Below are 13,311 nucleotides of genomic sequence, written 5' to 3' on the forward strand. Positions count from 1 at the left end.
ATTCAACAACAGGGAATCAATGCAACAAAGTCAGTTAAACAACCTCAGGATGAAATATTGTGCAAGAATCCTGCTTTCTGATGCAAACGTGTTCAAAGAAAATGTTATAGCGGATGCAAAGAATGAAGCGAACACGGCCAAACAAAATGAACTGAAAGGTGCAACGTACAAAGGATAGATGGAAAATCGTATCATTTCGATATTGCTTTTGACTATTATCTCGTATTGATACAATCTTTAGATGTTATGATTGATACAATGTTATTAGTATAACATGATTGTGTAAGACATATGATGCTTTATGCACGTTTAAATTCTAGCATCTATATTTGATACGAATGTTTATCGGTTTTGACAGTTGTATGCATTTCACGTGTGTAATGTTTTAGCAAACAGTATCATACAAAAAGAAAAAACGTATCACAACTTTATGATAACGTTATACAACACATGTGAAATACAACTACATACCTAAAAAAAACGAACGTATCATGGCTTGGATTATTCTGAATGATTTTTATTTGTAATATAATAGCAATATCATCGATGTGAACAAATAAAATGAATGTGAACAAATCCATCAGACGTGTAATATGATGTCAACATCGATGTTACCATAAAACAAAGTAAAGCATACATGTAGTATAATATCACATTGAATATAACGTCAAAATATGTAACACCATGTATGCTTATGTAACATAAACTCAAGTTTAAACATGTGACACAATCCATAAAAAAACATGTCATCACAAACATGATGCATGTGTAATAGAAAAAACAAATCCATAATCCCATGAAATTTATTCGAAGCACATGTGTAATGTAAGAGTCACATTGCTTATTATGTAAAACAAGTCTCGATATTGTATAAACCAAATCACTCTTCAAGCGGGTCGGACGAACGTATGGTAGATCTTCTAGTGGCCCGAGTACAAATGCGAGACGATGGTCCAACAGATGTATCACCGTTAGACAAATCAACAACACCAACGTGACATGAATCTTCTGGAACAGCAACATTACCAGCTTTAGCAGCTTTTGCAGCAGCAGCCGCGGCTTCTTTGGCAGCCTGAACTTTTTCACAATTACGTGAGTCATGATCATTAACGTATTTCTTGCATTTTCCACACAGCCTAGTAGTTTTAGCACTATTAACAACAGCCTTTTCCACGGGACCAATGAGTCGATGGTTGGTACCGCACCCTTTGTTCCGGATGCCTTGTGGAGGATTTATCGAGACTTCCATATCTTCAGGCTGTTTGAGAAGGTCACTGATCACAGCTGATGTCTTGTTACACGCCGGTTCGGTCGGGAATTCGCGAAACACACGGTTCCTAATTTCTTTAATTTCACCAGACAACTCAGAAAGTTTACCAATATTACGCCTTAAACGATCAGTACACTTAATGACCAAATCAAAAATCTCATTCCAGATTATAGATTCCGCGTCTGTAACGGCAGAATACCTGTTCGACATGCTAAAAACCCTCCTTGGCAATATGTCTCGTTTCCATCTACCAGGTTGATACTGAACAGGAATTTCATCAACCTGATTGTATCTATACACGCAAAAGGCATGCCTACACAAATAGCCAAGGCGTGTATCAAAACTGACCTGCATCACATGTGTATATGTTACAAATGTTAAAAAACATAACGTTGATAATTATAATGTACATATGTAATACAACAATATAATAAGCCAATTACCTCAAATTCATTAATATCTTTGTACTGCCTGTTAGTATGAACAATGGTATAAATTTTTACCCCATCAAGTTCTGGGGTTTTTGAAGCAATATAGCAGAATGTCATGCCTCTGTATATCTCTTTTTGCACCTCCAAAAACAGCGTATGTGTATATAACTCCGAGGCATGTCTTTCGATAGGCACGTTCTTCGGCATTGATGGTGCTATTGTGTTACTTTCGAACTCCAATCTGCGTTGAGTGTACCGTTGCCCATCAATTGCTGTGTCGAAACACATCAAGATCTGCACGAGCGTGTTTGTTCCACTAGAATTTGTTTTAAACAGGGAATTCGAACTCTCACACCTCGAGGTGGTTTTCATTAGACAACACATGTGTACATCCCTAAAAATAGCACGCAACCCATTGATCCCTAATCTCATACATCTCGTTCAGCCAATTATTTTCTTTCAAGTGTAACCCTTCCATAAGCAAATTCCATCTTTCTTCAAATTCTTCAGGTGTGATAAACAAATTCCAAACCAGCTTATGTATAGCAGCTCTCAAGTCTATATTTTCCAATACATCACCTGCAATCTGAATAAAAAAATCACAAACATAAATGAATGACATTAAAGTATACAACTATTACACGTATGTAGATGAATGTATGTAAAAATACTATCATACCTTTGCAGGAATTTTCCTTACAATATGAAACATACACAGCCGGTGAATAGATTTAATGAATACACCAGAAACCGCTTGTTTCATCGCAGCATCCTGATCGGTCAACACCAACGTTGGTTGCTTATTGTTATGAGCTTTAAGGAATGTGTCACGTCCCCCGACCCCATCCTGGACGGAATCGGGAGCCGCGAGCAGTCCAGTGGTACCGGTGAGTTATTTTGAAAAATATTGCAGCGGAAATTTTATCAGGACCGTGAGTTAGGAAAAATATCAGAGTTTAGAAACACCGGATTTTATTTAAATAGATGGAATAAATTCCATTGTTACAAAGGTAGCTTTTAATAAAAACAATATTTCTTAATTTGATTTAATTAAGCCACTTCTTGAAGTCTTTTAGTGCCGGATCCAATCCTTACTCCAATCTACTGTAATTACTGAAACGCGTTTTAAAAAGGTTTTGTCAGCGGGAAATACTGAGTGAATCATTCAGTTTACTAAAATGACTCGTTTGTTATAATTTACAGTATTAAGAGAGATTACAATGTTTCTGATATCAAACCAACTACCCACAGTATTTGTCACTCGACCGGATCTGTGACTGTGGTCATATCACCATTGGCTGCCCAATGAATGACGAATATCACTTAATTTTAGGTTCGCCCACCTAAAGTGATAACAACAGTAGTAATGTGCACAATACCCCACATACCGGCTGTAATTTGGTGATTACATAAACTTAATCACTGTAATTATAATTCTGAAAATAATTTGGAGTATTGTAAAACATTTGATAAAAAGAGAATGACTCACTTTATAAGCATGCAAGATTGAGTTAACAAGCTTCTTGATTCTACTTCTTCCGATAATTAAGCATGCACTTTATTATTCTGGATCTTCTGATGATTTAATAGTTTGTTTGATTGCGAGTGTGTAGTGGGGAGTATTTTTGGTAGTTAAACATATAGTTTAACAGAATGGAATACGTATTTGTGTAAAACCCAAATCAAACCTTAACGGTAGTCACGAGATTCGAACCTTAACGAATTTCACAAAGTATAGTCTTATTCAGACAGCACTTTGGTATCCTTTTAATGAACTCACAAAGTATAGTACTTTGGATTCCGTTTAACGAAATTCACAAAGCACAGCACTTCGGCATTCGTTAGATGGTTCCTGAATCGATCGGACAAAACATCGCTTTGGTGATTATTGGTTAGAACACCAACGTATAGAGAAAAGAAGAAAGAAATGAGCAACGAAGAATGAAATCCTAAGTTCCTATTTATAGCAAGCAAGCAAGCACCTCAACAATTCTTCTGATCGATGTGGGATTTCAATTGACATGCCTACCTACCTGCTTGACATGTCTACCTACCTGCTTGACATGCCTACCTACCTGCTTGACATGCCTACCTACCTGCTTGACATGCCTACCTACATGCTTGACATGCCTACCTACCTGCTTGACATGCCTACCTACCTGCTTGACATGCCTACCTACCTGCTTGACATGCCTACCTACTTGCTTACGAGTTCTAATTTCTAGATACACGGGAACCCGCATTAGTGTATTAACTCAATTCAACTTTAACGATAATCACGAGATAAAACCCTCACAACGATTTACAAGTGCAATACTTAGCAATTCAGCGGATTCACAACGAATGACAGAGTATAGCCCGAGTTCGGACAGCACTCAAACCTTCAAGTCAATCACGATGAATAACAAAGTATAACTCAATTTGAGCAGCACTCAGACAATCGTTGGATAGTTATAATCGATCGGATAAAGTATCGTACCAGTGATTAGAGTTATTACCCTAATAACGGGCAGAGTTTAGGGATTTAGAGGGTAAAATCCCGAGCTATTATTTACAAAAATAAAAGCTGATGGAAAGAAAAGAATTGAACAGCGACCGAGTTAATACCCGGTATTGTAGCAGCACCCCGCTACACTAATTAGTGATTTGTGTGTTGTAAAGTGAATAACTCGACGTCAATTTAGAAATTGAGCTTCGTTTGAACAGCAGAAATCGAATGCCAATGTCTGCTATTTATACACGAAAATTGACATGCTTACGGACCGTAAGCAGTATCCCTTACGGTCCGTAAGGGACACCTAATCACTATAGACTTGCCGCGTGTGGGACTAGCCTAGATGAGTCAACACTTTCGAAAATTTAGATTTTGACAACGTTTAATAGGGATAATCGTTAACTAGGGTTTACCCCCCCCCCCCCCGAGTTTTAGGGGCCCTGATCCTGATTCCGATTGTTCTGAAATTTTTAGGGTTTGTGCAGAATCACTTGGGTGTCTTAATTAGGGTTTCCTTATTGGATAATTATTATACTAAATATTAATTTTAGTGAGAGTTGTTACAGAATGTGGTAAGCAACCACGTGTAAGAACCAATTGTTTCATCGTATAATAGCCCAGCACCAAATGTGACACACTTTTTATGGTGATCGACACCGGTAAACGGAACAAATATCATGTTATACCTTCAAAACAACATAAAACAATGAATTTAGTGTAATATGACAAACATAACATCAGTAATACATTCATTAATAAAATAAAATCGTTATTACATAGATGTAATACAACAAAACAATGTAACTGATTGTAACCACAGTGTTCGTATCATTTATGCAACATAATAAAGATAGAAAACTTACTGATTCGTATGATATGTTGCATCAAAACCTAACACATCTCCGAAGGCTTCGTAATTGCATTTGGATACGTCACCAGCCCAGAACAATGATCTTAACTCACCGTCAACCACCACACATTCAAAAAAGAAATTTGGCAGGTTTATCATACGAGCTTTTAACGTATCAACAACCATTTGTGCATCCTTCTTGCCGATAAAAGACCGTAGATCTCTAGTGAAATTTTTGAATTCTACTACAGTTCCTTGTACATTATGGTGCCCACCCTTTAACGAAGCTCGAATCTTATGCGCGACATTAGGGCCAATTTTGTTCAAGCTTAGTTTGTGAATGAACCTCTGGTCGTCATAACTAAGTTTCCTCCTTTTTCTGGTAAAGTCTAGATTGTCCTTGTCGACCAATCCATGATTATGAGCTTCAATAAAACCATAAATGAAAAATTTTGTAGTGCCTGAGATAGCTTTAAGCTTTAGCCGCGCCCTGCAGTCAGTAACTTTGTAGCTGCTACTTCGAGATACTTTAAAAGCACTAAGGTCCATCGATTCAAGTTGTGTTTGCTTAGGTTTACTGGATCTGGTACATTGCATATACCTATGTGTAACAACAGTTCCATTTTTCTTCATGGCACCCAAACGTACAGAAAACCCAGACCTCTCAGCATAAGACTTGTACATATTCTCAACGTCGCTCCATGTGTCAAAAACCATTCCGATAGTAGGTGTATATTCAGGAGACACCAAAGGTTTCCAGAACTTTGTTCCATCAGTTATTATGTATACATGGCTGGTTATATCTCCTTCAATATGAACACGAAAATTACAGCCAAATAAAGAAAAAACATTGCACATATGCATTATAGTAATATATTTAAAATATGGACATATACGTACATACAATACATACATACATAGGGTCCATACATACATATACATACATACAATAAAAAAAACAACATATTATATTGAAAATACAAACATGTTAACAATTAATGATATATACAGGTCACATCGTAATATAAACATGTGTACACATGTGTAATACACATATTTTTAATAAATAAATAAATTACCTAATTGATCAACGTCATACAGACGTAATGGACGGACATTATGACTGCTATAACTTGAATTGTTAGCATCAGTTGACTCATCGATGCGTTCATGTCCGTCATCATCGGTAGAACCGATTAATGCGTCAACAATAATTGCACCATTGTTTGTAGAACTACTGGATGAAGCCATACCTGAACGATTTAACAACAATATCGATTAAACAACAATCAAACATGTCCGAATTCCGATTATGAACAATGTGTGATAAAATAAACATGAAATCCGATTACCTACGATTGTTAAACACGAATTTGGATGCGAAACAGCTTTAATTCAGTATGAGATCCGTTATATGTATGAGTAATTGATACAATTATGGAATTGATTGATGTAAGATTCGATAATTGTTGAACACGAAACCTCCATAAAAGAAAATCGAGACTGTGTGTGTGGTTTATGAATTGGGCGAACATAAAGCGTGTAAATATGTTTGTTGACAAAAATACCCCTATGTTTAATAGTTTTTTGGTTTTCTCATTTATATCTAGTTTTCTCATGATCCTATCCCTATATATATATATATAGGATAGGGTTCCAGCGTGAACAACCTCCCAAGAGTGAACTGCGTGAACAAATATGGACCCTTGATTTCTGTTTTAGTTGTTAAGGGTAGGATTGTAATTATATAAAAAATTAGATTTAAATCATTATTTTAATAATTGAATTAAGTTTCATCTTTCCTAATTTAAATTCATTATCCACATTATGTATATTTATTAATAAGATAATTATCAAAACAAACAACAAATCACCAGATTTCAATTTTAATTTTTATTTCAGATTTCATCACTAGAATTCAAATTTTGATTTTTAAAATCCACGTAACCTTCATATTTCAATGGTATACACATGTGCACTTGGATATAAATAGAACAATACATATGCGTACTCAGCATCGTACATATGTTTGCAGTGATTCACAGGTGTACATCAACATTCAATACAAAAAAAAAATCTGAGATATTATAAAAACAAACGATATACACATGTGTACATCGCATTAAAAAGAGGGCAAAATCAAAACACATTTGTACATCGCATTTAAACAAATAATTATTTTAATAATTGAATTAAGTTACATCTTTCCTAATCCTTGATTTGATTTGTGAGAGATTTATGCAATCAATTTAAGAAGATAATTGATTACTTGATTTGTGAGAGATTTATGCAATCAATTTAAGATTGAAATTACACATATACCCTTTTTGTATTTAATTAAATGGAAAAAATTAACCAAATAATGCCACTCACTTTAATCTCAAGATCATAAAAATCAAGGGCCCAGATCAGTTCACGCAGTTCACTCTTGGGATTTTGTTCACGTTTGAACCTAATCCTCTATATATATATATATATATATATATATATATATATATATATATATATATAGAGTAAGGTTCATGCGAGAACCGTGAGAACCAATGTGAACACAACCTAAAATAGCTAAAAAAAACCTAACCCCCACCCCCCCACCCACCAATAAAAACCTAACTTCCCCCCCCCCCCTAAAAAAAAATAAATAAAAAACCCAAACCCCCCTCCCCCACCCCCAAAAACCTAAACCCCCAAGCTAAAATGCTAAAAACTAAACCCCCAAAAATCCTAAAAAAAACTTAAAAAATAAAGAAAAAACACACAAAAAAATTATTTTTGTTAATATTTTTTACATTAAAATCGCTACTTTTAGTAGCCAAAAAAAATTTATTTTCTTTTTTTTTAGCTACTAAAAGTACCGATTTATTTATAAGAAATATTAAAAAAAATTGTGTGTTTTTTAGCTATTTTTAGGTATTTTTGGTTGTGTTCACATTGGTTCTCGCAATAAAGGGTGGTTCCTAACGGATCCTTCTTATATATATATATATATATATATATATATATATATATATATAGGATAAGGATCATGTGAGAAGTAGTAGGCTATTTGAGAAACTTGAAAAGCATTTTGGACCACACATTTTCCCTAAGAAAAAAAATGCAAAAAAAAAAATGTAAAAAAAATGCAACTTTTTTTTTTTGGAAAAATCGCAGCTTTTTCTTTAAGGATTTAATTTTTTATTTTAAAAAAAAATTGGGATTTATACACATGTGTATATTGTTTATCTTTTAACTATACATATATGTATATTTGTCAATTATACATATATGTATATACATGTTTAAAATTGAAAAATAAGTGTTATTTAGGGTTTAGCATTAGTATTTAGGGTTTAGCATTAGGGTTTAGGGTTTAGCTTTAGGGTTTAGCATTAGGGTTTAACATTAGGGTTTAGCTTTTGGGTTTAGCATTAGGGTTTAGCTTTAACTTTTGGGTTTAGCTTTATCTTTAGGGTTTGCATTAGGGTTTAGCATTAAGGGTTTAGCTTTAGAGTTTAGTTTTAGCTTTAGGGTTTAGCATTAGGGTTTAGCTTTAGGGTTTAGAATTAGGGTTTAGCTTTAGGGTTTAGCATTAGGGTTTAGCTTTAGGGTTTAGGGTTTTAGGTTTAGCATTAAGGTCTAGCTTTAGTGTTTATGGTATAAGGTTTAGGATTTATAACACATATTTTTTCAATTTTAAACATGTATATACATATATGTATAATTGACAATATACATATATGTATAGTTAAAAGATTAACAATATACACATGTGTATAAATCCCAAATTTAAAAAAAAAGAAATAAAAAATTTAATCCTTAAAGAAAAAGCTGCGATTTTTCCAAAAAAAAAATTGTATTTTTTCACCTTTTTTGCATTTTTTGCTTAGGGAAAATGTGTGGTCCAGATTGCTTCTCAAGTTTCTCAAATAGGGTGGACTTCTCTTAGGATCCCTACCCTATATATTTGGTTTTTTGATGTAAAGGATAGGATTGTGAACTAATCTCAACCATTTATTTGGTTTTTTGATGTAAAGGATAGGATTGTAACTTTACATTTATTTTTAAATTCATTTTCTTTTATGACTCAACAATTACATGTCTTTTATTCTTTTGATTTCTTCAATGTTATTTCAAATACCAGAGACAATACGTAGTATCATCTTCAGGAACATCTGATGGAAAATTCAAATACCAACGAATCAAATATCCAAGAGACAATACGTAGTCCAGAAATCAATAACGTGTTCTTTACAACGATTAATTGTCCTGTTCTTTATTCTTTTAATTTCTTCCCTGTTATTTCGATTCACATAACCACATGATTCACTTCAAATTTTCGTCAATATCGGTGATTTTATTCACCGGAATCCAAGCAAAGGTACGAGTATCTAGTGTGTTCGTATCCGATAATGTTTTCGTTACAACAATGGATCGCCCAGGTGTGTTTTTATGATCTTTAAGATGAATATACGTATACGGATGTTGTGTTTATTCTATTCCTATCGTTTTTTGCTGCAAGTTTTTTCATGTTATTGTGTTATCCAAATGTTATTGTTATTGTTTTTGTTACAACAATGTATCTTTGAGCTTATTTGTATGGGAAAGTTGCCATGTTTCATCATGCATCCAAGGTGTTTGACGAAATGCCTGAGAGAAAATGTGGCCAGACTGTTAAGTTTTTTTAATGCGCTTCTTGGTGCTTGTGTTACTGCCAAGAAGTTTGATAAGGTTGATGGGATTTTTAGAGAGTTGACTGGGAAGATGGGTGTGAGTCCGGATATTGTTTCGTAAAATACAATGATCAAGGCGTTGTGTGAGATGGGTTCGTTTGATTCAGCGGGTTCTGTGTTTGATGAAACAGGAAGGAATGGGTGTGAGCCTGATTTGATTAGTTGTAATACTTTGCTCTTTGGGTTCGTTTGATTCAGCAGGTTCTGTGTTTAAATATTGCTCATTTTAAAGGAAAAAGTTGCCCCCAGATCAACATCTCGATTCAAAGTTGGGGAGCCTGCCACAAAGCCCATTACGGGTATCAATACTGAAGGCATACAGGTTGATGGGTCATGCTATCCACGAGATAAAAGACCTCGTTTTCAGACTCCAAGGCCTCAAAGTCAAGTGATTTACCGGAGCTGAATAAGAAACACCATCCGCAACAGTCGAGTCAGAATGTATTAAATGAGCCAAAGTGGTGCAGGGACTTCCGTGAGCGTATAGTGGATGTCGTGGACCCTACTGACAAAAAATGTTCTGAGGCAATGACCGACCTTGAGTTAGAGGACAGTTTGTTCATAGATCTTGCAAATTTATTTTGTATTAGTCAGGTGATACACCGTAGGTTGATTGTTTCTAAAACTACTATTGAGCAATAACACACGAAACTTATTTTGTACTAGTCAAGAGATACACTGTGAGTTAGAGACATCGGTCCTCTCCCTTAAGAAAAAGTTAGCCTCTTATGAGAAAGAACATACAAAACTCATCGTGGATCTTGACGTTTCTTAAGTGGAACTTAATAAGTGTACCCAAGATGTAACCGAGTTGAATACGAAAGTCGATAGTCTGTCAAGTACTTTTCAAGCCATGAACGCGCAGTTTCCACTACAGAAGCCACCTGGACGTGTTTGGAAACTTCAAAGAGAGAACTAGCACAACTAGCAGGCTTAGTTTTAGAACAACTAGCAGGCTTACTATGATCTCGATTATACGTGGAATAATAATTGATGTTGGATAGTTTCTATAGATTACATTTTTTTATGTATTGCCAGCATGTTCTTTTATTGCACACACTGATGTATATTGAATACATTTATAGATATAGTCATGCTTTTTGATCTTTTCAGCTAGATGTACACATCGATACACTTGTGTATATTCATTGTTACACTAGTGTACATACACAAGTATACTGTTGTATACTCCTTCATTCACTTGTGTATTGAAAAACTTACAATAGTGTACATAATAATGTTTACATTTATAATACATTGCACACAGTGTCACCAATATCTAACCAAACCCAAGATAAAATTAAACCATCGAAACAAAAAAACCGGGTTATGTCAAACTCTGTTAAGAATATATGTATCCTAAATATATGGTTTTACTGAACAATGGTTTAAACATCATTCTATATGTATCCTCTTCTTAGATCAAACCCAAGTGAGATTCTATATCGAAACAAAAAAGTGCCGCTAATGCTGCAAGTCGCCACAAACTCAATATACAAAATCCCAGTCGAGATATCTTTTAACGATTAAACATCATACACACACAGGCCATCAAAACGTCCAAAACACCAAAAAAACGCAAATCAGCAAATAAAAACTCGAAGTGTGCATCACAAACATAGTGTCACACCCCAACCGATGGCGGAAACATCGGGGCGCGGCACTGAGCGAAACAGATTGTCCAGAAGTTTCCATAACAACTATATTTACCAAATATTTAAAGCAACACGTCCAATACCATGTCATATAAGATAATACAATTATTACAGAAAAGATCTAGGCAAATTGTTCTGTTTCGACAACTCAGGTTTCATTAGTACAGACAACTATTTGTTGGTTCCTAGGACTTTTTCCTAGCCTTGATTTCCAAGCAAATAGGCATATTAAGCACCTGTCAAATACGTTAAAATAATAGTCAATACACATAATGTAAAGGTAAGCATACAAGTTTGATAATAACATATAGAGTTCGAAATAGTTTACGCATAACCAGCACGTACACTGAGTAAAACGAAGCATGTTAGTTATCGACATGAACCTATCGATACCAATGACTGCGGGTTGACTGCCCAAGGCAGTTCGTAATACATGATCACCACTGTAATCCATGCAAATAATTGTCCTTAACAACCCCTGTGTGAGCAGGTGCTGAGTCCAAACTATAGTACTATCATTGCTAAAGCAGGTAGACAGCATTCTGATGTGCGTGAAGTGTGTTATAATTTTGATGTATATTTAAGCCCCCTTTTACACTTTTAGCCAAGTTTTAAATTTATAAAACACGATATTCACTAACACTAAACACACATATGGGCAAGTGCACCCATCGTGGACGTAGTATAGTGTTGGTAAGATACCGAGGTCGTCCAAGGACACAAGAGCTTTTAATACCGGTTTATCCTCAACGTCTAATCAAATCAAAAAGTGAGAAAAATGTTTTAAACTAAGAAAAATAAAAACTAACTAAATGCTGAAAAATAAAATAAAATAAAATAAAAACAGATAGACAAGATGAATCACTTGGATCCGACACGTGTGTTAGTATAACCTTTGATTATTTTCGCACTTTTGCACTTGTTTAAGAGATTATCTTAGTTATTGTAGTAGGCCCCTCTTTTGAAGACGACGTTACCCTCAACCCAGTAGTTTGAGTCAGCAACGATACAATCCTAAAGGGTCGGATTATTGAAAGATAATGAATTAAGTTATTAATGCAAATTGTGGTAGGCCCCGCTTTCGGCGGTGACGTTACCCTCGGCTAAGTAGTCTGAGTCAGCAGGGATACAGTCCTAAATAGCCGGGTTATAGTATTAATAGTAGTTAACTTATGAGGGGGTCAAAGAGTTTGGATCCCCGCCATCCAATACCTATGGGTATTGAAGGAGATCCTACTAAATTTGACCCAGGTCCCAAGCAGGACCTCTAAACGCTGAACAAGGGCAAGACCCTTACCAAACCGTTCCCTTAACCCCCGACCAGGTAGCCAACATACCTCCATATAGACCGTGGAGATATGAATGGTGAAAATCTTTTATTTTATATAGACAGTAAAATAATGCCAAGACACCACGGACAAACGATAAGGAAAGATCACCTTCAACATAAGTAACTAGTTATTAAAGTCATTAATACAAAACCAAATAAAAAGTGCAAAAGATTAAAAATAAAAAGTATTATACTAAACACTTGTCTTCACCAAGTGATGTAAGAGACTTAGGCAAACATGGCCTTGATTGTCAAGAACTCTTACGATCAATCTTGGATCCCGAGACGACTCACACACTCTACGATGGACAATGGATGATGGTGGTGGATGATGGTGTTATGGTGGTGGTGGGTGGTGGATGAAGTGTGAGAGAGGTGGTGTGCCAAGGGATGAAATGGAATGAAGCCAAGCACCCCTATTTATAGGCTGAACAGAAGGCTGGGCACGGCCCCGTGTCCGCTGGACACGCCCCCGTGCCCGTCTGACATTTTCTCTCTTCATTAATTGTAATTCGCAATTACAATTAATGCGCCTGCTGTACTTTCACCACGCCCCCGTGCCCGCTGGA

General features: G+C 35.4%; 2 protein-coding genes across 2 annotated transcripts; both read right to left on the reverse strand.

Moving 5' to 3' along the window:
* Nucleotides 1–880: 880 nt before the first annotated feature.
* On the reverse strand, nucleotides 881–2,464 carry LOC110883527 (protein FAR1-RELATED SEQUENCE 6-like). The gene is made up of 4 exons (XM_022131251.1): nucleotides 2,381–2,464; nucleotides 2,114–2,287; nucleotides 1,714–1,995; nucleotides 881–1,618 (listed from the first exon to the last, which is right to left on the reverse strand). Exons 1-4 carry the CDS (start codon nucleotides 2,462–2,464, stop codon nucleotides 881–883), a joined length of 1,278 nt encoding a protein of 425 aa, XP_021986943.1.
* Nucleotides 2,465–4,742: 2,278 nt separating this feature from the next.
* On the reverse strand, nucleotides 4,743–6,296 carry LOC110883526 (protein FAR1-RELATED SEQUENCE 5-like). The gene is made up of 3 exons (XM_022131250.1): nucleotides 6,125–6,296; nucleotides 5,059–5,851; nucleotides 4,743–4,881 (listed from the first exon to the last, which is right to left on the reverse strand). The coding sequence occupies exons 1-3, from the start codon at nucleotides 6,294–6,296 to the stop codon at nucleotides 4,743–4,745; spliced, it is 1,104 nt and encodes a 367-aa protein (XP_021986942.1).
* Between the last annotated feature and the right edge of the window lie 7,015 nt (nucleotides 6,297–13,311).

Source organism: Helianthus annuus, chromosome 12 (genome assembly GCF_002127325.2).
Source record: "Helianthus annuus cultivar XRQ/B chromosome 12, HanXRQr2.0-SUNRISE, whole genome shotgun sequence".
Taxonomy (NCBI): domain Eukaryota; kingdom Viridiplantae; phylum Streptophyta; class Magnoliopsida; order Asterales; family Asteraceae; genus Helianthus; species Helianthus annuus.

What these genes read in the sequence shown, in the direction of transcription:
- LOC110883527 (XM_022131251.1), bottom strand. Translation starts at nt 2,464, where the DNA reads ATGAAACAAGCGGTTTCTGGTGTATTCATTAAATCTATTCACCGGCTG. An exon ending in ATGAGATTAGGGATCAATGG is followed by an intron (nt 1,996 to 2,113) that starts GTTGCGTGCTAT and finishes ACGCTCGTGCAG; the next exon opens with ATCTTGATGTGTTTCGACAC. An exon ending in AAGATATTAATGAATTTGAG is followed by an intron (nt 1,619 to 1,713) that starts GTAATTGGCTTA and finishes CATGTGATGCAG; the next exon opens with GTCAGTTTTGATACACGCCT.
- LOC110883526 (XM_022131250.1), bottom strand. Translation starts at nt 6,296, where the DNA reads ATGGCTTCATCCAGTAGTTCTACAAACAATGGTGCAATTATTGTTGAC. An exon ending in GTATGACGTTGATCAATTAG is followed by an intron (nt 5,852 to 6,124) that starts GTAATTTATTTA and finishes TTCATATTGAAG; the next exon opens with GAGATATAACCAGCCATGTA. An exon ending in GCAACATATCATACGAATCA is followed by an intron (nt 4,882 to 5,058) that starts GTAAGTTTTCTA and finishes GTTGTTTTGAAG; the next exon opens with GTATAACATGATATTTGTTC.